Below are 27,723 nucleotides of genomic sequence, written 5' to 3'. Positions count from 1 at the left end.
CATATCCCTCACACCCCAGCTTCTACTTGTGCATCCTGAACCTCCATTTCCTAATGACAGATCCTTAGTTTCATGTCAGCTACAGTGACACAAAACCAGAGTGAACCCTGTCCCCATCCTACCCCTGTTCCTTCTCTCCCAGTGTTGGATTTTTATGTATGGAATAACTAGACACTAGAGAAAGCAGGAATAAAACCAAAAAAAAACCCAAAACTCCTTTGGGAGGGTTCATACGACAGCAAACTATCTCAAAGGAAGAAACACTGACAGTGAGCCCAGCAATGGATGCTGCATATGACACTGGAGAGCAATGAGATAAAACAGCTGCTGCAGAGGAAAGACAGACATCCTGGACAGGGGACACAGCTCACAGCCTCTCCGAATGGACCCAATATGACCATCTTAAGCCCCTCACACACAGACCTGGGTCTATCAGGTCTGACAGAACGAGGTGCAGAAACACAGAAACTGAGCTGAATAAATCTTGATTTCTGTATGTCAGTGCCTGCTGAGCCCTCAATTCAAAGACTGAGATTGAAAAATGGACTTGGAACGATTCTGCATTTATTTTTAAAAAACTTTGCCTTAGTCTGCTCCTTGAAGGAGGCAGAGCTCTTAGCTGCAATCAGTCGCACAACAGCTTACCTTTCCCTCCTGTGGGAGGTGAGAGTATCCTTTGTCTCCATCACCTACAGCTCCCATTTCCTTCCACCCTACTTCTGCTCATGTGCAAACACGAGGAAGAATTTGCTACGAGAACTTTTTGTTCTGTTTTGGTGATGATGGGATGAGCTCATTGAGTTTGTTTGTTCAGTTGCTCTTTTTGATGAAAAATGCCCTTGCACAAAATTAAGACCACAGTGTTTTCTGGATGCTGCCTCATTCAGACATGCCCTTCTTTGAGTTGCCTCCAGCCTGGACAGCAAATAGGCATCACAACATGGAGAGAAAGGAGATTCCTGCCTCCCTCAGGGATATTGCGCTATGACAATCCAGTAGAAACAACAACACTGTTTAAACGCAAATATTCCAACAGCGCATCCTGGAGGTATGAGTCATCTCCCCGAAACAGTTTCATCTCACAACACGGTGTTTAATACTCTTCTGAGGGGACCCCCAAAGGGATACATACGGTTGTTGGAACACTACTGAAGCAGAGCAGTACCACCCCAAATCCCAAACCCAAGGCAGGAAGCAGCAGAACATGTCAGCAACCTCAGAACCAGCCCCGCATGAGCAACAAGCCCTAAAACTGAGCCACAGGCAAAGAGAGTTACAAGCTCCTAAAAAAAAATAAGCATACAATATTCTACATCTTAAATGTGGCTGAGGCCAAATGCCTCATTAAACCAGAGACTTCCTTTGAAATGAAACCACTGTGAGAGTAGATCTGCCATAATACAACAGCAGAGAACCTATTTTTGAGTTCATTTGTATTTTACTAGTGCTGATCACCGTGAATAATTTAATCCCCATTTGGAAGATTGGTAATAAGATGCTGCCTTTCAAATGAAACAGGCTGTGCTTGGAAACTTGGGCCTGGATTTGTATTCACATACAATTTCAAATAAATAAATAAATGTGTAAATAGATAGATAGCTAAATGAATAAATAAATAATGCCGCTTCTGTTTCTGGGGCTTTTTTTTTGGGCAGCCAGATTTGTCTTCTGTGTCCAGCAGTTTTATGCAGAAGGGAATAAAATCCAGCATTTAATTGTTTTCCTCCTCCCACAGGATTCCATAAAATTTTATGTTATTTCTTCTAAGTTTGTTTCTCCCCCTATGTTTTACACATAATTGCCTTTTGTTTTCAGTAAACCTATGTATTGCTATTCTCTTTCTTCCAGCTGTTTCCTCTATTGTTCTAGTTCATCTACCCTCTCAACCAATTTTATCAAGCTCTATTTTATCCCCAAAATTGAATTTTCAAGGTTATTGAAGAAATATGCTTTTCTCTGGTTTTATTTCCTTTTTGAACTCTGCCAGGGCTTGCACTGGAAGTATTTTGGAGCTCTGCATAGTTAGTGTTATTCTGCCTCACTGATATGAAAAATACAGTGGCACATCCTTCCTGAATGCCCTGTATTTTCTTTGCTTTTCCCACCATTCTACTCCACACATCTTACCTCTCTTTTCCACTAGAGATGCATCAGCCAAACCACAAGTCCATTACAGAGATACCAACTATCGTCCATGATTTGTAAGTGGAAAGGGAAAACATCTTATTTCAATCCATACCATTACACCCAGCTGATATGCATTATCTCATTTTGAAAGATTACATACTGCATAATTTCAGTGAATTCTCTCTCATCACCTGAATCATAGTATGTGCCTTAGGATACTTTTCTCAAAACCTCTGGGAAGTGTAATCTTTCCCCATGATAAGATTAGAGTGGACTTTTATCAAACACCTTTATCTTACTTAAATGTTACAAAAAACACTTACTAATAAACTTATTAGGTTAGTTCACAATGTTTGGTTCTTCACAACTAGAACTAGAAGCATAACAGGTTTCCAGGAAGGGACCAGCATTGCATATGCGTTTTGTACCTTGCAGACGTGTTGCACAGTCAGGGTAGAACCATGTCTTTGGTGTTTCTGATAATTTCTTTAGGAAAAAAAAAGTTTCTTGCAGCATTTCTAAATGTACCATCTTGTATTGTTTACAAGCGTTTCACAAGCTTCTCCTCTAAAATAGGCCCTGCCCACAGGATCACAGGGATGCAAGACTGGAAGAATAACCTGTGTGACCGAGCTAGTGCCCAGCTATTATAGTCAAGTAGGCTATAAAACGCCTAATAAATCTCACTGCTACCATGATTAAAAATCTGCACATATTTACGGCCAATGCATATCTATGTATTCTGCATCAATGTTGACTTTTAAACAGTTATTTATACTTTGACAGCCCCATGGTATACATTCAGACTGCAGTTTGATCTCCAAGTTTTTCCTTGAGAAGAAGAAACATGGCAAATTATGTTTCCTCCTGTAACATCAAATCCTGCTTTGCACATGTTCTCTTTTGTGTCCAGTCTTCACAAACATGCACTCAAATGCACAGAGGAAATCTCAATGCTGCCTTACAGAGAGGCTCAGAGGGATACTACTGGCACATCCCAGGATCATGTCTTCATGCCAGCAATACCTCAGTGATCCCCAGACCTAGATTCTGCAGCCAGGCAGACACTTCCCCACATCCATTCCAAACACAAACAAACAACCCACATAAGCAATACATTTGCCTTGGTCTCCAAGAACAGCAGCTTTCCTTTTAACATCTGCATTTCTGAAATCACCATGGTCCTTTCTGTATGATAAATCTGTTTTCCTCTGCATGAGCAATACTTCCCAAGCAGATTTCTGTTAAAGCAGAATGATGTAGGTTCAGCATGTGCCTGCTGCTGTGCTTTGACTAATTTTACTTTTGAGAATCAGAAGTAAAATCCTGAACAAAGTGCAAGAATAGCATACATAAATTGCTTCTGGCCATCCCAGGACAGTTTGGGTAACTACAACTGCTCTGGGGGAGGTGGCCCTTACTGCATGGCGTCAACAACTTCCATAGAAACATGCCCATCTTTTGTGCCTCCAAGACATTATCATAATCAACAAGACATTAAACATTACTGTCCCCAGGACTGCTTATTCAGGAACTCCTCCCTTCAGAGTAATATTTCTCTTTCAAAAGCTATCCGTTGCCTCTTTTCTCTGACTCAGACCTTTTAGTCACTTCTTAGACATACCCGAACTCACTGCTTCTACCAAGATATATAAACCAGAGTTCTATAGAGTTAACAAAAACGCATATTCCACATTTCCCTTGCCTCAAAATTCATTTATCAGTCTTAAATGACCAATTCTCATTGGTCTTTGTCAAACCATAGTTACAGTTTATACACTAACTTCTTCGGTCACCTTACAGTTTCCTTTCAAAGTTTCACAGAAACTTGAAGTCAGGCTTCTTCTTGCTTGGAATAGATTTATTTTACTTCCTCTCTAATACAGGGACTACATTTTCCATTCTCTGCATCTGATTCAAACACCAGTTAGGAGATGTTGCTGCAGGACCAGCATGAATCAGCTCTTACAGAAATCTGGACAACCTGAATGCCTCATTCAAGCAAAATTCAACTCCGAAAGTAAAGCTTCATGAGCCTTACCCTGGTAATTCCTCCTTTCACATTCTTATTGACATTATTCATCCATTTTTCTTTCCTGAGACAGTGCCATTCAATACTGAAGACACTTCCAAGTATTGACTTACCTTTGGACATTTTGAGCTCTACGTTCCCATTGTTACCTGGATGCTTCTTTCACCGGTCTGGTATGTGCAAAAATGAAGACCCTCTGAGTCTCATGCAAGGCCCAGTTCCAAAATGGACCCCAGACTATCTCTCCTCATACAGGCACTTCTGAACCTCTGGCATAATTAACTTCCCTATAAAACATTTGCACATAAGCCAAAGACATCTTAAACCAGCCATAGACTCAGCTGTGGTGCAAATCCCTTACAACTATATTTTAAGTCCCATTACTGGATTGGCAGCCAGCCCACCCAAGAATACTTATAATTAAAATTCAGAGGCATTTCAATTCAGACACGATTATCTGAGACTACATGATGGAAACAGGGAGGCACATCTGCATTACAGTAGAAGTGCTAAGCTCCTCCACACCCTGTGAGAATGCAACATCAGCCTAAAAATAATGCCGCAACAAAGCAAATCATGAAGAGCAGAAGTAATGAACCATGCTTCTCTTACACTTTCTTCTTTTTCTGTATGGATTCTCAGGTGCCCAGTGAAGCTTCTGCAATGGTTATCGGGAAACAGATAAAAGTCTTTGTTTTCTGTACCACCAACTGTTTTAATATGTCCATGGTTGAGCCTTTTAACTCTCCATGATTACAAATAAGTCACTAAAAATCGCATACCAGACTTAAAAAGGTCAGTCAAGCCACAAACCTACTCTCTCTAACAAAGATAATAACATAGTCAAGATGTGGAAAAATCCTAATGTAGCTGTGACTAATGGGGAAATACTGCCTTTGGCCCCCTGAAGTCCAGAATACTTCCACAGATTAATCAGAAGATGGATGAAGATATCCTGTATTCCCAAAATTTAAGTAAGGTAGATGCTGGCCTCAGAAGATCACTTGTCTCCTCACAGCAACTGCAGCACAGAGCAGTGAGTGTACTCTCCTCCCCACAGAACAAACCTCTTTCAGCAAGATTAAGCTGTACCTTCAAAACTATAGCCTCAACCTTTCCATACGTGTTCAGCACTTCAACCATGCTCATCCTGGACTGTGATGCACAGTGCAGCACCCATCAGAGTGCATGTAAGGATGGACTCGGGTACACCAAATGATAAAGATGATATTAAAATACATACATTTATGTGATAACAAGAGGTAGTTGGCAACTGGGTGCATTTTTTAGCTAGAAGCAATCAGTGAGCATACATTGTTGAATTTCAGTCTCACGGGCACTGATTATATATCAGACATGGAAATTTTTTTTCTCAGAAACCCTGCTTGATTTGAAAAGAAAATCAAGGCTGCCCTTAAGAGCAGCTATAAACTGCTAATTTCCTCCTTTCACAAAAGGAAAAAGAAATGCAACTATCAAAATTTCTTCTCAAGGAGGCTTTATGAAGGACTGGTCCCAGATTAAGCAATATCCCAAGGGCTCAAAGTTTTGAGATGGGTCACAGCAATCATCCTGCATAATATGTCTAAGAGGAATAAGCTGGTAATTACCAATTTTCAACAACAAAGATGTATGAGCTACTGCGAAGGAGTGTGATTAGTTGATTAGTGAGATATGGCTGGATATGTACAGATCCCTCTGCATGAGTGTCCAACATGGCACAAATGGCACAACCCATGCAAGATGTTTCTCATTCATTTCTGCAGATCATTTAACATTAACATTCTTATTCTAGTTTGCTTTTTCACCATCACCATGTCTAGATGCTGCCATCACACTGCAGCACATTGATGTTTTGATTCAGGATCAAGACTCTCACAGGTTAGATCAAGTACCTCAAAGAGATGCTACGATGAACACTAGTATTGAAGGGTCGTAGGCTCACAGCTCCATATGGTTGAGTAATTACTATGATGTGTATGCATAACAATCACTGTAAAGGTTAATAATAATAGAATCATAGATTCATAGAATGGTTTGGGTTGGAAGAGACCTTTAAAGAATGTCCAGTTCCACCCCCCCTGCCATGGGCAAAGACACCTTCCATTAGACCAGGTTGCTCAAAGACCCATCCAGCCTGGCCTTGAACACTGCCAGGGATGATGCTGCTATAGTTTCTCAGGGCAACCTGTGCCAGGACCTCACCACCCTCATAGGGAAGAATTTCTTCCCAATATCTAATCTAAATCTAATCCAGATCTTTCTAAAAATTTTAATCTCATAACTGACATGACTTGGTGAGAGGGAACAGAGCTAAGGGAAGATCAGGATGCTTTTGTTACTGGTTCTAAGTCAGTCTGGTCAAATATAGATCTGACAGCAAATGGGCTGCCACATCCAAGTTCATAAGACCAGAAATTAGTGAGCCAGGTAATAATTTAGAGAGATTCACAGATCTCATTACACCCAGACTAATTAACACCCAAATCAGAAGTTCATCAAGGATTCAAACTAATGTTCTCCAAGGCAAGGTTGATGATATTATATTAAATAGGATGTTTTTCCCAGACAGAACTTATTTTGCTTTGCTCTTTTGGGACATAAAACTTCCTTTACAAAGAAAACGTGAGTACAATTGTAGATGTACAAAATAATGGCCACGCTAAAGTAATTCAGGCACAAAATCAGAATTAGATATGTCCAGAATATAGGAGGTCTCTGTGGATATTGGAGCTTATTATAAAGTCCTTTTGTCTTCTTTTTCGCCTAATTCATTACAGATGGAAGACATTTTGTTCTCTTAATGAAGCTGTAAACAATAAACATAAAATAAATAAAACTCACGCCAGTGTGGACTCTCATATCAAGCTTCTGTACCCAAAATACAGCAAGAGCATACAAGATATTTGTGAATAAAATCAGTGGCTTTCTTCAATAAGGCTTGTAATGTGAGTAAGTAGGAAAATAAATCAGTTGGCTAACTGGGGTGTGGGCTTTAAGCTCTAGCACAACACTTTGGTTGAGAATTTCCAGCCCAGGCAGTCAGATGCTAATGACTAAAGTGGCAAACCCCACAATTAACTGGGTACACGTGCAGGTTGCATTTCACACTTGGACAATACAACCCTGCAAAGAGCCTAATGAAAAGGAGGCAGAAATAAGGAGGAAGGTGGTGGCGACTTCCATGATTAGCACCTCCAAGAACTGAAAGGCCAAGTCCTGATGACTTGGTTAGTTGTCAGTGCCTAGCCACAAATTTGGGGTCTTTCAGGTTCAGTGGAAGTCTGGACTGAATTTTAAACTCAACATGATTACAGATAAAAGGCTAGGATCACTTCCATTGCTTATCCAATCCTAAAGACCACGCTTGGGAGAAGCAGGGTGAAACATCACAGAAAGTTGCTGCTGGTCTTATTTGATATAAAAAGTAAAAAGATGCATATATATGATCTTCCTGACTTTCAGAGGTTTACATTTACACTAGAGGCTTCCTGCCCAGCTTGGCAGCATTTAAGATCAGAGCATTCAATGTGCTCTGGAGGGACACAGTCTTCTTGCATCAGCGCGAATCAAACCCAAACTCTACCTCATTTCAACCTACCGTTTTTGTGAGCTGAAGGTTTTTAATGGAACACAGATGCTGTTTGCTTCATGCTAACCGTGCCCCTCTTGAGTTTCAAGGGGATAGCCTAACTTCATGGAGCTACCTTGAAACTGCTGGAAGTACTGATATATGCCAGTGTCAGCAAAAAGCTACCATAGTTAAGAGAGAGCAAGTTTCTGTGAACAAACCTCAAAGAAGAGTCTTTCTCACAGGATTATCAATTTGACTACTCAGATCCTGTATGCTATCTCCAGAAGCAGAGCATTCAAAAACACCCTATTCTGATTCTTCATTTAAAAATCTAGCTATGCAACATTCACATGCAATTATATTCCTCCTCCCATTCTCACTTCTTAAAAAAAACAAAAAACATTTTGTCTAGACTGTCTTTGGTCTTGCCCTCAAACAGTGCTGTGAAATGCTCTGTGGTGTAAGACTATCTTCTACATGACCAATTGTTTAAAAGAAACGTCTATGAATAATTCAAGTTTTCCCAGTAACATCAGTGTTTATCCTTCAGGTTCTGGGGTACTTGCTGCGATGCTGTCTTTTGGAATTTCCAGCAAGAAAAAGATATAACTCTGGAGATACAGTGGCTATAGTTTTAATATTAAATAAGAAAAAAAATCAAATTATCTCATTCTCATTTACAACTTTCCATGTTGCCAGTGTTTGCATATTCATTACCTCTCCAGGTCACTAGACACACATTGCCTTTGACCCTGCTAATTGCCAAAAAGCTCCTAGTATTTTGCTTTGCTCACCAAGCTATCCATTATTTTCATCAATTTTTCCTCCCTTGCTCTATTCAGATAAAGTAAATAGAAAGCCATGACTGCTTATGCACTATGCTGAAATCATTCTCTATCAGCTTTCACTGAGGATTTTACAGAAGAGATTTTGACCATAGTTTTATATAAAAGTACTAAGAGAGTTTTCTGGGAAAAAAAAAAAAAAACTAGGAAAAAAAATAATCTGGAAAATTTCTAGACTAATAATCAAGGAGCTGAGAATTCCACCCATAGGTTAAACAGAAGGGCATTTGTCACAGTATCTGGACTGCCTAAATATATATCACCATAGGGCAGATGGAATCTTTAAGCTCAGGTAGGCAGCATGGATCTCTGCCATATGAGACCAACCCTGGGAAAATCTGTAACCCAGGGATGAGGATCCAGCACAACGCACCAGGATGGTGAAAGTAACTTCAGAAGGAAAACTAAAATGATAAAAGTAAATGGGAGCGACATCTAATTTGAAGTTTTAAAGTTGTTAGGGTCATTTATTTATTCCCATACTCCAAAAAGACATGAAAAATGGCCCAGAAACATGAAAGTAGCAAGGGCCCGTTCTAGCCCTGTTCTAGCTTGCCCTCTCTCCCAACACAAACAGCCTAAATCAAAACCAAACCAAATCTACAGAGAAGGAAGTTGTTTAGAAAGCAGTAAGCCTCAGTCGGGGAATGTATTGTGTTATATAACACTTGTCCTAATACCAATCAACTTCTTCTACTCAAACCCTTAATCATAACTTAACGGGAGGAAACAAAAAGTATAACTGATGTAAATAATATGAATGTAAAACATAAATACTGATTTCCATTATACTTTCAACCTGCCTAAAAATAGATTTTAGTGATTATTTAAAAATGAAGACATTTCCCCCATTCAGTTACTATTCTAACCCACGGAGATTTTCTGATTATAACGTTTTTAATAAGTTTTCATAGTGAAAATTTTATAAGAAGACTTGAAAAATCTAGGTTTCACCCTCTGAGTTTTACTTCCCCTCCTGATGCCCAGTCATGAAACAATACCATTAACTCACCTCGCTCTGCCCAGCAATACCAATGAAGAACTTGGAGTGCAAAAATCTTCCTAGGTAATGAGCTGTTGTCATGGCCCCAGGTGCCACAGGACGTGTTTCTCTGGCGCTGGACCTCACTGTGACCGTCTCCAAAGTAAAGTAGTGATCCTGGTCCCTGACCCCCTTCCTGCCCATCTCCACACCCTGCAGGGCTTTGTCCATCCAGACAGGAAACCCCCCATCCATGGACTCAGAGTCTGTAAGTGTCCTGGCAGATTACTGCAGGGATTACCTACCCTACCTGTTAAAAAGTTTCTCACAATTAGTTTCCTAAATCTCCATGAGCTTTAAGCTCATTAATTCTAGCTCTATTTTGGATAGAGAACACTTCATTCCTTTCTTTTGCAAAAACCTTTTATTTAATTATTTATATAATATTTATATATTAATATTTCATCAGGCACATATTTAGACAGAATAGATATGGCATTTTTTATGAGCTGCCAAATTACCTAAAGCATGAAAGGTTATTTTTTCCCATCTTCAACTGCAAATAATATCTAGAACCAAATCAAAGCAGACCCAGTTCGCAACTCTCCTGCCAATGGAAAACCTGTGCAACTAATTTATGCCCCACCAGTACACTCCAGATTTGCAATGATGCATCTGAGATCATAACTCAGTCTTATATTTCTTACTAATTAGCTATGTTACTTTTCAAATATAATCCCCAAAGAATATCCCCCCCTTCAGCATCATTTCATTAGTTGTTTAGAATTTATTACTGAATAGAAATGACATACAAACTAAAACTCAAATTGAAATAAAAATTCAGACCCTCACAATACAGCCAACTGCTATGCCAACCAGGTTACTATGAAATAATTTTGATGTTTTAAGAGGCTTTACAAGTACTTGGAAACCAATGCATTTGGAAAGTAGTTTATATTATAAACAATATTTTATGTAGCACCAAAGTAAAACTGGAGCATATAAAATGCAAGCCCAACATCCAGCAAAGTCCACTGTGAAAAATGATTCTGTCCTTTCTGCTATCATCATTTGATAACGTACACGATGTAAACATTTGATTATATTGTACCTGATGGCATTTTTATTTCCTGAGCATTCTCTTCTAGCAATAAAAGTGGTGCATTTAAATTATTACTGGATTGCACCTGTTTGCCAACAGCAGGCATAAATTAATTCTTTTTAACTTTTATATATCCAAATTTGCACACAAGAAAATGGTCGGCGAACAGATGCAGCACTCAGAGTGCTGTCACCACATGCAATTCCCACTTTCCACTTGTCTGTCTTGGTGCCCTTCCAAAACTAAGCTACGGCAAATCACCTTCAGGAGCCCTTTCATTTCAGATGCTACCCTCTCAACTCAGAGGAAAGATGCCACATCCTAGAGACCTTCCTGGGCTTGTGGCAGGAAGGTCCATGGCTGGTGGGGCTTCTCATGGGTCCTCTAAGGGCAGGCACAAGCTTTAGGAGGAGCTGGGACTCTGTCTGGACCAACACCTTTCATCTTTGATCACCTGCTTTCAGGGAAATGAACAGTGTGTCTTGCAGCACCAAGAAACAACGTCAACAGTGCTGTTGCATGAGCACTTTTAGTCACCGTGAGCCATCACACGTAGCTCAACAGTCACATATGTGCTTCATCTGCCCTGCACAGCTTCCCTTTCCCACTCACAGGCATGCAGCAAACAATGCTTGGGAGATAAACTAGTTAAACGCTGGAACTGCTGCTCTGCCAGACTGATTTTGCTTGGTTAGCCCAGCCCTCCCAGTAAACTGCTTATGGCATTTCAGCCTGCTGAAGGGACCCTCCTGGACACAGAAAATACCCTTCCACCATTGCCCTTGGACAGCAAAAAACTCTCGAAGATGTGGAAGGAAGATACGGAAGGATAAATGCCATTCTCTGAAGGGCTCTTACATTGACCATACTATAGACGAGAGCACCTTCAAAAGAGCCTGGACATGGGTGAAAAACATGTAGAAACTCCCTGCAAAGGCTCAGAGGAGCTGGCTGCACAGCAAACCAGGCTGTTTGCTGTTGCCGGCTCCTCTCCAGGGCAGAGACACCAAGACAACATCCATGGGTCCTGAGAAAATCTCTGCTCTCCAAGTGCTGTCCTTGCTTGCACAGTGACTGGCAGAAAGACTTCACAGACCAGGCTCTGTTGATGGCTTATCTATGATGAAACATCACCTTCAGGTCTGTCCCTAGCATCATGACTAGCTTCATCTTTCTGTGGGAAAGGAGCAAGAAATTAATCACCTTACAAAGTGGACTTTTATTCTTCCCAATGTCCTAGGGGAGGTGGACAATACAATAACACCACCAACCAAATCCCAGTGAAGGTGTTTAGCTCTTCTCTCCAAGAAAAGTTAGCAGCATTCATAAAATCTGCCAATGAATTTCAAAGTCAGTAAAGACCACAGCTTGTGATGAATGCCAACACACCGAAGAAAACACCTGTCGTGGTTTAAACCCAGTCAGGTAACTCGTTCACTCACTCCCCTCCTTCTTTTCATCCCCCTACTCCCGGAGGGACAGAGAGGAGAATTGAAAAGAGTGCAACTCCTACGGGTTGAGACAAGAACAGTCCAGCAACCAGTGTACAACACAAATCACCACCGCTACTACCAACGACAACAGTGATAAGAGAAAATAACAAGGGAAGAGAATACGATACCACCGGCCAAGAAACGAGTCCCACCCAGAAGCCCGTGTCCTTCCGGGTAACTCCCAGTTACCCCCCACCCCGGGCATGACGTGCTGTGGTATGGAATACCTCTTTGGCTAGCCTGGGTCAGGTCCCCCGTCTCTGCTTCCTCATGGCTTCCCCTCCTCCCTGGCAGAGCATGAGCCTCACAAAGTCCTTGGTCAGGGTAAGCATCACTTAGCAACAACTGAAAACATCGGTATCACCAACACTGTTCCCAGGCTGGAAGTCAAAACACAGCACTGCACCAGCTACCATGAAGGAGAAACATGACTGCTACTGCTGAATCCAGGACAACACAGGATAATAATAGCAATAAGCAAAGGATACTAGGTTTATTGACCAAATCAGATATTACAAATCTTTCATTACTACAGCAACCTCAGAATCTCATCTCCAAAACCTCTAGGGTAGGAACCGCTAGTTCTATTTTAGAGATAGGGAACTGGAACAAAGAAAAGCCATTCCAGACAATTTCTGTAAGACGGGCTCTGCTGCTTTCTGTGGATGCTTTGCTCTCCATAGCCACCCAGGGAGCACAGGTACCTAACATTCAGATGGGTAAAATTTTAAGCTAAATTTCTCACTAAGGCCTACTCACTTAGACCTCAAAACAGTACCTCTTTTGCTGTATTTCACTGTTGAGCAATCACTTCAGGACACGACAAGGATGACGTGACTCAAAGTGTAACAAAAAGCACACCAACCAATTCTTGTCCAACACACCTGGGCTAGGGGAGATGAGTCTTCCTTTACTCTTGGTTTCTCCATCATGCATTTTCATTTTCCTATTAGAATTTGATGGTAAAAGTGAAATATCAAAATTCTTACACCACACTTTGAGGCCAAACCATGTCAAAGCACATAAAACAAAGCATGGTTTCCTAGAGAACTCGCAGTCTAGGGTCCTGACACCACTGAGCACAGAGTTAAAGGGGTTGAAGAGGAAAAGAGGTGAGGCACAGAAAGACCTTGTTAAAACTGGTCACAGGAACAGAGAGAGGGTCAAATTTAGGGGGAAAAAAAAAAAAAGCCTTTATCTTTGAATTTATATTTGATTCTTCTTTAGTTTGAGCCAATAGATATGACCTAGAGCAGTAGTTCCACTGAAAGATTTGCCCTGTGACACCACTTTGGTGAGACAGAAAGTTCTACTCTTCACAAGTAAAAGCCCTTAAGATGTGCCGGAGAATGGGAATGTACCCAGCTACTAACGTCCATGAATGGATCTGCTTGCATTCCCAGACACCATACACAAAATGAAATCAGTAAGTTGTTATATAAATGTTTCATTAAATATCTTTTTCCCTGTTTATAACTCACAGAAGCATCTAAAGTAAAGACTACAAAATTACTGAAAAGAACTGATTTTTATGACAATTGAATAAATGCTATGCTAGTTATGAGAATGATGCTGAAGTCAATATGAACACATGTACTTTCCTCCCACAAAAAAAACAAACAATCAAAGCATTACATAATATCTGCTTTGTCCATTTGTCTCCAAGTTGTCACTTGCTAAGATCTGAATGAGCAGAAATCTAAATGAGCAGATTAAAGAAAAATCTGTAAATACCTGTTATACTGCTGCTCGTTATAACCATTTTAAAGTTGTTTCTCTCATCTCTTTCAGAATATGTAAATGGCTGCACCTAATGCAATACAAAAAACACATAAAAATGAAGCTTTTTTCCTACCAGTAAAATAATGCAAAGGAATAGCAGTGCAAGCAGTGCATCCACCAGCCTTTGGAAGTCAGCAGGAGTCACCCTCTGGGACCATCAGGACCAGCTTAGGTCCTGAAGAAGTAAAGCTGGTGGGAAGTCCTCGTCCGCATCCTGGGAAATATTCCCCAAGAAACCAGACTCAACCATCTCTTCCTGTAACACAAATGCATGATTGCCTCCCTTAGGAGAAAAATAGCAGTGTCTGCTCAAAAGCTTTGAAATGGAGACCAGTATAAATGATACAGACCTCGCTGGATAATCAGAAGAGTTTCTATGACTGCGAAAGACTCGAACTGAAGTCTTGCAGGGCAAAATGTGGGACACATTACAGCTGTTATACAGAGCCATGTCAAGAGTGCTTCTGAATACTTGTTCGTCCAGTATCCCCAAGTGAACCGAGCTTCTAAGGATTTAAAATAACAACAAAAACATCAACAAAAAAAAAAACACAAAAAAGCCACACACACACACACACACACAAAAAGCCCAACTAAAAAAACAAAGCTGAAAATTGCTTTTATTATCTGAAAACATGAAACAGGGCTCCTCTGGGCTCATGAAGCTCTCCAACAACTTTAGAAAGAAAAAAAGAAAATCTTTAAAAACTTTAGACAAGAAATTCTTGGCAGTGGGGATGGGATGGCTAGCTTGCCCCAGATGTCACTTTGGGGTTTTGCTGTTTGGAACTGCTGGACTGGATTTACCTCCAGGGCTTTCCTACTGAAGCTCTTGCTTCACCGGGAACACCCTCCACATACATGAACTAAATTACCTGAGGAAGCCTGCACATGATCCATGTGGCCATCCTCCACACATCATCACAAAAAACCCAAATTAGAATGCTGTAATAATCATGCTGGACTCTGTAGACATATGGAAAAGATGATGTACACTGACAACAAAAGAACATGAACAAAATGGCTAAGATGGAGGACTGATGCATCTAGAAACAAAATCTCCAGTTCTCAAAGCAAATCATGACAGGAAAGGAGAGATGCCGCTTTCCCTCCTCCTTATTCATGACAACCATTCCTCCACTGTACAATGGTTCTTATTCAGAGATTCACAGAGACTCTGCAAATCAGCGTTTACTGAGTTTATTATTCATGTTTCCTCTCTGCCATTCAAGATCATGAAGGACTGCAGCCATCACACAGGCCAATCTTCAGTCCAAGCTATTAAAAAGTCTTGCACATTATCACCTTTCTCAGCCACCACTGTTCAGATGTGATGGCTGAGATCACCACTGATCTATGAGGAAGTAGTTTCAGTCAATCATTTTTATGAGCCACGCTGTTACTGTCTTCCGAGCTGTCCAACCCCATGTCTCAAGAGCCACAGGCTGGGAGTATTACTGCAAGTATTCACAACAAGGATTTTCTTGAAGTTACAACTGTATGCATTAATCTTTTCTTGGGTTTTTCACGTTTGCAAGAGATGGCAAAGACAGGTCCCAGCAAAGCTGCAGCAGCCAGAGCATACCATATCCAGCCTCTGTGAATACACCTGATCAACTGAAGCAACCGAAAACCCCTGCAATTCTGCTGCTGCTCTCTGTATTTTCTCCGGCATCGACCCTCCTCTTGCACCATTCATGCTGGGGGGGGGGGGGGTGGGGGGGGGGGGGTGGTGTCGAAGACACAGTTCCACAAGCTCTACCAGCTCTGACAATGACCTATGCCCTGGTGGCATGCCCATTTACAGGATAGACTCTCCACATATCCTATAGTCTGCCCTTCTGTCTTTTCATGATGTTCACTTTCTGCAAACCACCTTTTCTGTGCAGGTAAAATTAAACACTTACAATGATGATGGCTTGTTATAGGAGATCTGAAAGCAAAAATGTGTGTTGTCAGAGGTAGTCCTAGTGATGATAACCATAAAAACCATCATTGGCATAAACACTAGTAATGCTAGGTGTACCTGAGTAAAAATTCTTTTGCGAGTAAGTTCTCCCTAGCGCTACCACAGCTCTGAATAATGTCTGGTCCAGCCTGTTCGTATAGGAGCCCATCTTCCCTACAGCAATCCATCTGCTTTAAAAGTGCCTTCTGTAGGAAACTAATACCCCAATGTTCCTTTTATGCTCTAGGGGAAGACCTCTCTGCAGGATAATCTAAGATCCAAGCAATTTTCTGCAACCTCTAGAGAGGGAGCCAGACATCTCTGCTCCCAGTTCAGATACATCAGTGCAGGTAGGATGGTGCCAGTCCTAATGCAGATGAACCCACAACAAGGAGAAGCCCAAGCAAGAAGGCTCCAGTTTGCATCAATACACGTGTAGGTGCTTGGGACAGTAGCACGCTTTGATGAAAAGCTATGCCTGAACACCAGTAAATAGCTCTGATGAAAGCACTGCAAATATCACAACAAGTAATCAAGCGCATAAATAATTTGTTATACAACAGACCTTGTTAAAAAACAAATCAGTTGATTATTAGTAATAACTATGTACATTGCAGCATCTTATCCCTAGAGGCCCCAAAAAAGGTCAGTTGTGCTGAGCACAGAACATTGCTAAAAAGCAAATCTGCCACAATATTTGGGCATCTGAAACTGGAATAAATGAGGGCTATACAAGTCACTTTATAAAAAAGTAAGAATAAGTACCAACAATACAACAGACATGAAACTCATTTAGTGAACAACTTTATCAGATACACAGCAACAAAGAATGCCTCATTATTCCCCATAAAACATATCAAACCAGACTTTTCATTTTCCAATAATAAACACTGAACATTTGCAAAATAATTATTTCCTCTTATATTTTCCTTCCCATTCCTGATGCTGCTGGTTTGCAAAGACAGAGCAGACAATGCAGATCTGCATGCAGATCAGCTAAGACAGAACAGCTCTTTCACTCATTTTTTTCTTCTTGTTTTACATAATATCAACAAACGAGATCAGTATCAGATCTGCATTTACAGAAACACGTTGTCCTATCTCTTGTGCTTGTTCCTGTGTCAAGAAACTTAAAGCTAGGCATTGGAAAAATAATGACTACCTCACCTTTTTTTTTTTTTTTTTTTAATATAAATGGGGGTCCTACGTAATTCTTACTTGTACATTTACATTATAATCATGGACTCAGGGAACTAGAGAGCCAAACAACACAGCATGAAAAATGTAACGACCATAAGACTTCCTTCTGTGTATTTAGGGTAGAAATAAATCAACTTCTTTTGCTCAGCAAAACCACAGGGGAAAAAAAATAAGGGTCTACTTACACTGTACAATGAGCTGTACCAAAGCTTCTCTGGGCTTCACATTAAACCCATTATACTGGCTGGTCTGGCACTTGTAGGTTCCTGTCATTTCCCTGGACACGTTCACTATCCTCAGGATCCCATCGTAGCTCTCCGTTTGCATTGCTCCATCCGGCATCACAACCTCCTTGTCTGCTCGGGACCAGAGAATGATGGGCTTGGGCTTCCCTGTTACCTGGCACTGCAGTTCGATTGTGTCCCCTTCCCGGGTGACCAGGGGTGACTTTTCTTGAGGAACAGTCAAATTTGGTGGGACTTTAAAGGAAAAAAAAAAGAGACAGTTCAACAATTAGCATTGCAGAGACATCAGGTGGCTTTCTTGCTTGTTACAGTCATAGCTGCATATCAAGAAGTAGTTTATACACAGACAGTATATGTCGACTACATAGAATCACAGAATGTTTTTGGTTGGAAGGGACCTTAAACATCATCTAGTTCCAAATCCCTGCCATGGGCAGGGACACCTTCTAGTAGACCAGGCTTCTCAAAGCCCTGTCCAACCTGACATACATTGGAAGACTGTGCAATGCTACTATGAGAGAAAGTTTTCAGCTGCTTGAAGTTGTTCAAGTAAGATTCATCAACCCCAGCTATGAAACATACTTACCTCCCTGTGTGTCTCAGATATGTCATTATATATGCCAATATGTCATTACAGTGTACATCAGTGCATTTGGACCACTGGTCACAGCTAGCCCTTTGTCACTGCAAGCTATGGCTTTCCTTTTTATTAGCATTTGGCACTAAAACCCTTTTTCAATAACAGACTGCTTGCTGATTTTATCCAGCCTGTAATGGCCACATAATGGGGGAGAATCATACCAATTCAGAAATCAGTTCAGAATTCAAAACCTGAAACCAAAACGCAGATGGCAACAGGAGGTTTATCAAAGTGGTTATTTTTTTTTTTCACAGAGCTTTGCATTAAGAAATCCAGCTGGACATGTGAACAACTGCTTTCAGCAAAAGTTAGGCACCCTTTGGAGCAGGAATACCTGGCACTGCTGCACAGTAAGCTGGTGATGCCCAAGGACCCATCCTTTCTCATCTCCACAGTCTTGCAAGAGCAAGACTTTTAATTGCCCCACTGCCTCTTGAACTCTCAGCCACAGCTCTGAACTGCCAGTCCTCGGCACTGAGTAAAGCTTACTCCCCAGGGAAGAGACACTGCTGTGCAAAGGCAGAAATGTCACAGGACCATGGCAAAAGCCTGATGTGCATCACAGTGAGCTTCCACCATTGGTCTTATCAGAGGTTGCCCCTCTGTCTCAGCCATTTAGGTGACAGCTTTGAGAATTAGAGGGCACTGCAAGCTCCGCCAGGCTGACGAGAATGTTTCTGCCATGTCTAATTATCATTCCCATCTCATCATGCCTATATGTCCTGGGTTCAGCAGTAGCAGTCATTTTTTAGCCTTCTTAGTGGCTGGTGCAGCGCTGTTTTTGACTTTTGGCCTGGGAACAGAGCTGATAACACTGATGCTTTTAGTTACTGCTCAAATGTTTAGACTGGCCATAGGACTTTGTGAGTCTCATGCTCTGCCAGAGAGGAGGGGAAGCTGGGAGGAAGCAGAGACAGGACACCTGACCCAAACTGACCAAAGAGGTATTCCATACCACAGCACGTCATGCTCGGGAAGGTAACTGAGAGTTACCCAGAAGAGCACTCACTGCTCGGTCAGGCTTGTTCAGCGGGTGGTATTGTATTCTCTTCCCTTGTTATTTCCCTTATCATTATTATTATTGGTGGTAGCAGTAGTGATTTGTGTTATACCTTAGTTACTAAACTGTTCTTATCTCAACCCATGGGAGTTACATGAGTTACATTCTTTCGATTCTCCTCCCCATCCCTCTGGGAGTGGAGAGTTGGGGGGGGGGGGTGTGAAAGAAAGAAAGGGGGGGGGGGAGTAGAAACTGTGTGGCTGACTGGGTTTAAACCAAACACTATATTAGTTTTAGAGCCAATTTCTTACTCCTCTCTTAGTGCAACACAAATAGAAATGCTGTCTCTGAAGCTGCTTGTCTCTAGAGCACACATGGTGCCTTTGGCACCATCGACCCTTACTTAAGGGGGTACAAGCTGTTGTGTGGCGGGTAAAAATGTGGGAAACGATGATTTAAACATTGCCCACCATCTCTTGCCTTTTGTGCCTTCTGAAAACTCAGCTGTCATGGGTCTTTGTTCTGAGTCATGGGGAAAGATGCTTTCTGCTTTAAAGCATTCCTTCACAGGAGCATTACCTCTCAACGCTGTCCTGCCCTCAACTACTTTCCTTGAATGCCAGGACTGACAAAATACAGCCTGCACTGTAACTCCTGTCTACAGGCAAAAATAATCAGAAGCTATTTTCAGGCCCCCAGACACAGAAACCACAGACTCATACCAGTGAGAAATAGTTCCAGTTTTCCACTGATTTACCTTGTGTCTATAGACCTGACAAATCTGTGAGGAATCAAAGCTTAAATCAGGGACTTTCATAGGTACCAAAATGCTGTTCTCAGCTGTTTTGAAGGCTTTAATAGCTCCTTCTGAATCTGGTGGGACATGTAAAAGCTGAAATAACTTTTTCCACAGGAGAGTAAATGAAAAATTATTTTATAATTCAAGTAAAAGAAGAAAAAAAGAAGAAAAAAAAAAAGAAAGACTGCTTAATAAAACATTCCCTAAATTAATAAAACATTCTTATTTTTCACTTATGCCTGCATGTATCATAGCAGTTCCTGAGCACAGGCCAATGCCAGGGAACATGGATAACTTGTAGAGAATGCAGGAGATGCCCAAAAGCCCCTGGTGAGGGATGGGACAGAGGGATCAGATGAAGGCTGCTCTGTGGCTTTCTGAGCTATTCTGACTGCAGTCCTCCACAAGTGCGTGCACCTTCCTCTCCCTCATTTCTAAATCCCATGCTTTTGCTGTGAAGTACATGGTGCTCGTGCTGGACCTGCACCAGCCAAGTGCTTGTGATGGGAATTCTGAAAGTGAGCATATCAAGTAGATACCAAAGGGCCAGTTTCTAAAGCAGTGTTCTATGACAACACAGGCTAAACTGGGAAAAAGGTATTGTTCCAAGAAGTAAAATACAGTTTAGAGAGAAAGGTTTGAAAAGACACCGTGCAGTGCCTGTCTGCAGGAAAGAGCCTCCTTCTGAGCATTTTTTTTTCCAGCTCATCTGGCTTGTGGGTTTTCAGCTTAGCTCAAATACTACAAAGCCTTGTCTGGAGCAGTAAAACACACATTTACTTTGTCCCTCCATTCCTGGGCAGTGTACCTGCTCCCTGCTGTGAATGTGCTTTGATTAAAGCATGTACCAGTTGGTATAGATGCTGCAGGCTCCCTCATAGCTCTCCTCTCACACCCTGCCCTTTGGCACCTCCAGCTCCCTGGGAAGCACAACCTTCCCCTGCCTCAGGGATTCACTGACTATGAGGACCATGAGGCCATGACAGGGTCACAGCCTTTAAACAAAATACCTGCTATCAAGAGGGAAAAGGTGTGCTATCTGCTCTGTGCCAACCTACACTGCTACCTACAGGCCTGCTTGCAAACCCATGGTCCAGATGGGTCCAAGACATGAGTTTTCCTTCCACATAAATGTTTGTGTAGACCTGTTTCTGGACATGTTGTGCTGGCAGCCTGTTCCAGACTCCATCTTTTCCAGACAGACATCAGAGCAGCAGGTCTGATTTACAAAATCACCCCCTGTCTTAGCCTCAGAAATCACCCACTTTCTGGATGAGAAGGGCTGTAACTTCTCATTGCAAGCACTAAGCCAGGAACAAGGCTTGCCTTCAACACAGCAAGTGGTCCCACACAACTGCTGCCCTGCCTATTGAAGGCAACACCTGATGGAAGTGAGACAAATGATGAGTGAGGAAGAAGCAAAGCCAGCTTCACGTGCGGAGGCTGACCCAAACCTGCTCTTGAAACAGGAATGGAAAAGGGAGGTGAGTCTTCCCTTCCACTCTGCTCTTGTGAGACTCTACCTGCAGCACTGCGTCCACCTCTGGGGCCCCCAACATAAGAAGGATGTGGAGCTGTTGGAGTGAGTCCCATGGAGGCCACTAAGATGCTCAGAGGGCTGTAGCACCTCTGCTATGGAGACAGGCTGAAAGAGCTGGGATTGTTCAGCCTGGAGAAGAGATGGCTCTGGGGAATTTTAGAGCAGCTTCCAGTGCCTAAAGAGGCTGACAAGAAATCTGGAGAGGGGCTTTTGACAAGGGCATGTAGGGACAGGACAAGGGGGAATGGCTTTAAACTGACAGAGGGTAGATTTAGATATTATGAAGTTCTTTCCTGTGAGGGTGGTGCAGCACTGGCACAGGTAGTCATGTGAGGAATAAACAGACAGATTTAGTGTGTCCATGAGGTGAACCTAGAGAGGAAGGCAGATAGAGATGTATGATTGCAACTGAAGGCTCACGAAGACTTGTGTCCCATGGAGCTGCACTGTGGGGATGGAAAAAAGCACCAGCCCCAAGCTCCAGCTGCAGGAGCCTGCCAGCTGCAGGAAACATCTCAGATCAAAGGGCAGGGGAAATTCAGAAATTTGTACACTCAAACTATGAATCATATAGGGAAGAAATCTAGAAAAAATACACACTGCTTCTTATGGTTGCATTCAGCTTCTGGAGGCATTGGAAAGAAAGGAGAGTGAATGGCACAGGATGCATCTTGGGGGGGATAAAAAAAAAAAAAAAAAGAAAAAAAGATGCATACCAAAAAGGTCCTGTGCAACTGTGAGCTAGTAATTTACCCCCCCATTTAACTCAATTTTCTTTCTGAATAATAGAGATAACAGTACTGCAAAACTGTACACTGCAAAGATAAGGACCAGAGATTCTGAGGTCTGCAGGCAGGCTGATAAGATAGGCTGTATCAGTACCTCAGATGGAAAGATACCTTAAAATAACCTGATTCATCTTCTCCTTTGGCATTTTGCAACACAACCAGCATTTCCCACATTGCAAGCCATCCAGTGTATTACTATGGTTTACTGTATTTATTGATGTTCTTGTTACTGGAAACAGGGAAGGAGAGAGGAGGGACAAGGCCATCTATTAAAACAAATCATTTCATGGGCAAGGCCGTAAAAAAGAAACCTAGCTGCAGCTTTCATGCATACATTTGACTGACAGTGCTCAAGACAGTGAGCTCTCACAATTTATTTCTCTGCCCCCAACACAGAGGTTATGGCCATGGGTCCCCCCTTAACTCAGATGCTGATTCTCTACTGTCTTATTAGGAAGAAGGACAACACTTAATTTTGCTCAGGGAGGGTTTTATTGCAGGGTTTCCCTTTTTTATACCTACCTATTTATTTTCACAAACTTGCAGGCACTTAATTAACTCCAAGATGTCTATGTTGCTGTCAAATTTGGCTTAAATTAGCTACAGGGTCAAAAAATATCAGTGGGTTTGGGGACTTGCGACGCACTAACTAACAGGCACTGGCAGCCTGATTGTGTGTGACTTGTTTTCATAAGCAATAAAGCTGAAAATAGCCACAAAAGAAACTCAAATCAATGCAATGGCCACAGAGAAATCAGGAAGACAAGGAAGGGGGAATTAGAGAATGGAGGAGAAATTAATAATCTGGTATTTTTCTTCCTTTACTATGACTGAAGATGTAGGGAGGCCCCAGGACCAGGTGGCTGAGCCTGCTGTGGAGGAAAGCAAGTCTGTGTGAGCAAAGGTATAGAAACAGAATCACAGAATTGTTTAGGTTGGAAAAGACTTTTCAGATCCAACCATTAACTCAGCATTGCCAAGTCCACTACTAAGCCATGTTTCTAAGAGCCAATCTTTTAAACACCTCCAAGGATGGTGACTCAACCACTTCCCCAGGCAGTGTGTTCCAATGTCTGACAATCCTTTTGGTGAAGACATTTTTCCTCATATCCAATTTAAACCTCCCCTGGCACAATTTGAGGCTGTTTCCTCTTGTCCTATCACTTACCACAAGGGTGCACAAGCAAAGATGAATGAGCAAAGGTGGGTGAACAAGGGCACACAAGCTGAAGAACATGAGCAAAGGTGCAAGAGCAAACGTGCACAAACAAGGGTATGTTAGCAAAGGTGCTGCAAGTGGGACAACCAGAAGCAGGTGGCAGCCAAGCAAGAAGTGCTAAGCAAGTAGTGGAGGAATTTAACTCTTAGCAGTTAAATCTGTTTCCTAAAGCAGATTTTCTTGAAAAAGAAAAGTGCTAGTACCTCCTTCAAAAACTCATACTATTATTTTTTGAAACTGGCAGTGGCACATGCAGAAGATATATGTCTGTTGATATATGTCCACTCCTGGCTCTTAAATAAAATGGTCTGAGACAACCTTTGCCTCTGTAAGTTGCTGGCTCACCGGGTCAGATGGCAGAAGGTATCACTGTATTCTTGTCCTGTTTTTGCTGAACTGCTCCCTAGGTAAATGTGTCTGTCTGTTACTGGAGATAGCAAACTGGACTAGACACTTTCATCTGATCTTGTGTGGTAGCTCTACTGTAATTCCATAGGATCCTCGATCCAGCACAGGCACTGTGTCTACAGGAGAATGAGGACTGGACCAAAGTAGCTATTTCAAAGAAAAAGCCAAAGTGCATGAGCCTAATACATTTATTCACTGTGTAATCTGGGTACACACAACCTAGTTCTAGTTCTAGTCTTCTCAAGATCTTTGAAGTCCTGATGGGTTAAGTCCCTGTTTTGAACTTCCAGATAGCTTAATTAAATGAGAAAGAGGCAATGGCAGAGGCAAGAATCTGTTTAGAGATATCATTCAAAGGGGCTACAGGGGCTCTGCACAACGTGATCTACTTGATGCCCCTGCTCATTTGCAAGATGTTGGACTACACGGACTTTAAGGGTCCCTTTCAGCCCAAGGTAACCAGTGTGAGAAGGACAAGCAGCCCCCAGAAGTGGTGACACCATAGTAGGCTTGGGGAAGACAGTATGACTCCTGAGCTCTTTACTGCAGATTACAGATAGCATTGGTGAAGTAAGGGCTGCTGTCACTTCTGTGTTTCCCTGGGAGCCTTAAAAAGGCAGAAAGGAAAGCTGTGGCCCTGAAGCAAAGACTGTCAGTTCAAGCAGTGATGGGGAGGCCATGGGCCAGTGTGATCAGGCTGCTTAAAATAGACTAATGGTAATAACTAGTAATTATAGGATAAAGAGGAGCAAAGGAGTCTTTCAACTGCATATCAAGAAATAATCCATACTGGAGATTACTTAGAGATAATCTCCCAAAAGAAGTGTTGGAAGTCACATTGTTCAAGTAATTTAAACAGAATATTAAAGCATCTATGCTGTAGTGGTGAGGAGACAGAGGTGAAGTTATTTGTGTATTCTTCTTGTCTAATATGTATGACTCTGAAGGTCTGAATCTCCAGTATTAATCATCCTCTGCCCAAGACATGCATTTCAGTCCCTGTTCATGATTCATACTCCTTATATGATGGAGGGGTTGGCTAAGACAGGACAGACTGAGCTGTGATGTAGGAAGCTGAGCTGGTATAGAGTGTATTTTATCACTATTATATAGCCTTTGAAGGGTAGCAAGTTATAATTATTCAGGTTCTCTATACATCTCTGTAAACAGAGATAAAACTGCTCAGCATACTTAATGTGTGTTACTTTTAGAAGTGTTGGGGAATACCAGGGAGCATATGCTGACAGAGTCTCCAGTGGCAAGAAAACAAGAGCATCGGGGGAGACTTGCAGATCCAGACAGACGATTGAAAAATCAGTTAAGGTCAAGGGAATTTACTTTAACCTTTCCATGGTCTTCCACCACCATGAAAGAGGATTTAACTAGTTGTTCATGTTGAAGGTAGATCAAGAGACCTGTAAGAAAATCATGTTTTGATTTCAAGGTTGCTTTCTTTTCTTATTGTTCTAGTTGCCTGTGAGTTTTCCTGCACATATGCAAAGAAGAAGAAAGAGCACTGCAGCCCATGTTTTCTTGTGCACAAGACTCTTCTAACAGCAAGTGGAGACATGAACTACAGATTTCATGTCAGGGGCTTAGACAAGATATCTGCTTAAACAGTAGAATAATTCCAGAATCAGTTGGAGCACCCATAACTTAAGTTGGGCCATCCACAACTTCTTGGAATAGATCTCCCAGAGAAGCTGTGGCTGCCACATCCACGGAAGTGTTCAAGGCTAGGTAGGATGGGGCTTTGAGCAACCTGGTCTAGTGAAAGATGTCCTTGCCCATGGCAGTCGGCTGGAACTAGATGGTCTTTAAGGTTCCTTCCAACCCAAACCATTCCATGATTCTGATTCTATGAATCAGTACTTTTAGCTCAATATACTTTTAATAACTTAAAATACCACCTTACTTTGCAGACTCTAAAAAGGAACATTTTAAACCCAGAACGTACACAGCCAGCAGCAATTTAGCCAAATTAGTTTTCAGTGATCTCACAGGAGTCATGCTGAGGAGTTCCATCAGCCATATGCAATGTGAGAAGATAAGCCAACTCCACAGCCTTCCAGGGAAGAATAAAGAGACTGCAAAACATGGGCAATAAAGAGGGTGTCTGCTCCCAGAAACCCATTGAAGTCATTCCACAGTGGATGAATGCATCCTGGAGGAATCAGATTTCCTGGGAGGAAAACCCAGGTGGTGGGGAGGGAAGGAGCTGCAGAGCAGAATGTTGCCGGTCCTCAACCCCTCCCTACAGCCAGTCATGGCCCAGGCTCTGTGATGGCAAGGGATGGCAGCTCCCAAAGATAGAATTAAAAAGAAAAATCTCTGCACATTAAATACTAAAATAGAACTATAAAAGAAAAGCCTTTTAACAAAATCCAGCATTTATCTGCCCCTTCTGTTCACCTATTCTTTTCAAAGACAAGCTCCAAAGATAGCGACCAACAAAAATAACCAACTTACTGTAATAATGGAACATCTGTCTATTTTCTGATACGTCTCAGGGTTGCCCGTGAAGGATCACTCTGGACAGTGTATCAGGTTTACAAATATCTTAATTGGATCACTAATTATTTTCTAAAAACCATTTTTTTTATTATGCAAAGAGGCAGCACTGTGATTTTAATAAACATTTAGAGCTAAAATGAAGGTCTCTTATGTTTCATCAAAGGAGGAACAAGACAACCACAAGACATATATTTCAGATACAGATCAAAGCCACATGTCCCAACATATCAGCCTGGACATTTACTTAGAATCATAGAATCATAGAATATTTAGGGTTGGAAAGGACCTTAAGATCATCTAGTTCTAACCTTCTGCCATGGGCAGGGGCACCTCATACTAAACCAGAGCAGAGTAGAGGGGCAGGATCACCTCCTTCGACCTGCTGGTCACGCTCCTTTTGATGCAGCCCAGGATACGGTTGGCTTTCTGGGCTGCGAGCGCACACTGCTGGCTCATGTAAAGTTTCTCATCAACCAACACCCCCAAGTCCTTCTCCGCAGGGCTGCTCTGAATCTCTTCTCTGCCCAACCTGTAGCTGTGCCTGGGATTGCTTTGACCCAGGTGTAGGCCCTTGCACTTGTCATGGCTCATTACTTAATAGATAGCTGATTAGCTTAACGGGGAAGCCCTCTTATACTGCAGACAGGATACACAGCTTCATATATGCTAGTTCCTCAAGAATTTCTCTGTCTCTGGCAGAATTTCTGCAAAACTAAATCCATTTGTTGATGTGACTAGCTCTGGAGGTGGAACATGAGATCACAAGGCCACCAGCCTGCTCTGTGCTCATGCCCAAAGTCATGTTCCCCCTCTGTGATGTGCCTAACTCGGAGTACCCAGGGTGGTACACACTCAACACATCTTTAGGTTCACCCAGAGATGAAGAATGCAGTTCACATATTTGCCATGCAGGGCATCTAGTTGTGCCCACACTGGATAAGAGTGAAGCAGTAGAAAGGACTCTTAGGAAAAGAAGGATCACCACCACCTGCAGTCAAGACTCTTGGGCATCTCCCCCATCCATCCCTCCTGTTAGCAATTCAGAGCAGTGCAGTCAGAGAATAAAGTAAAATAACGCCCCTGAAATAACAACTCGCTTCACTGCACAATACTACCTCCAGGTGGAAGATGAAAAGAGAATAAGCCAGCAGTGACAGATGTTACATCTTTTACTGTACTGATGCTGATTTTAGGGAGATAAAGATAGCATAAGAAGCCATACTGAACAAAGCAAACCATACATCACCTAAAGCCATATTCTTCCTGCTTTGAATACCATATTTAAGGCAGAGAAAAAGATCGTTTACAAAGACTAACACACTTTTGTGATCCCCCTCTCTTTTTCGCTTACCATGAGCCTATTATACTGTGGGTTTTTTGTTGCTGTTTTAACATCTTCTGCCTTCAGACTACCCGTGACATGCACACACAGACAGAAGAGCCATTCTGCCTTTAAGTAACATTTGCCAAGGGTTGGTTTTATGG

At 42.0% G+C, this 27,723-nt stretch overlaps 1 protein-coding gene across 1 annotated transcript in view; it reads right to left on the bottom strand.

Moving 5' to 3' along the window:
• MDGA2 (MAM domain containing glycosylphosphatidylinositol anchor 2) overlaps positions 1-27,723 on the bottom strand; it is a 263,922-nt gene that overhangs the window by 103,214 nt on the left and 132,985 nt on the right. The window contains exon 8 of the mRNA XM_062635604.1: positions 17,271-17,564. Within this exon, the coding sequence (XP_062491588.1) occupies positions 17,271-17,564 (294 nt within the window). The remainder of the gene's footprint in view (positions 1-17,270; positions 17,565-27,723) is intronic.

Source organism: Pezoporus occidentalis, unplaced genomic scaffold, assembly GCF_034315485.1.
Source record: "Pezoporus occidentalis ecotype Australia unplaced genomic scaffold, CSIRO_AGI_Poc_V1 ctg46, whole genome shotgun sequence".
Taxonomy (NCBI): Eukaryota; Metazoa; Chordata; class Aves; order Psittaciformes; family Psittacidae; genus Pezoporus; species Pezoporus occidentalis.
Note: the sequence above shows the minus strand (reverse complement) of the source record. Positions and strands in the feature narration are given on the sequence as shown.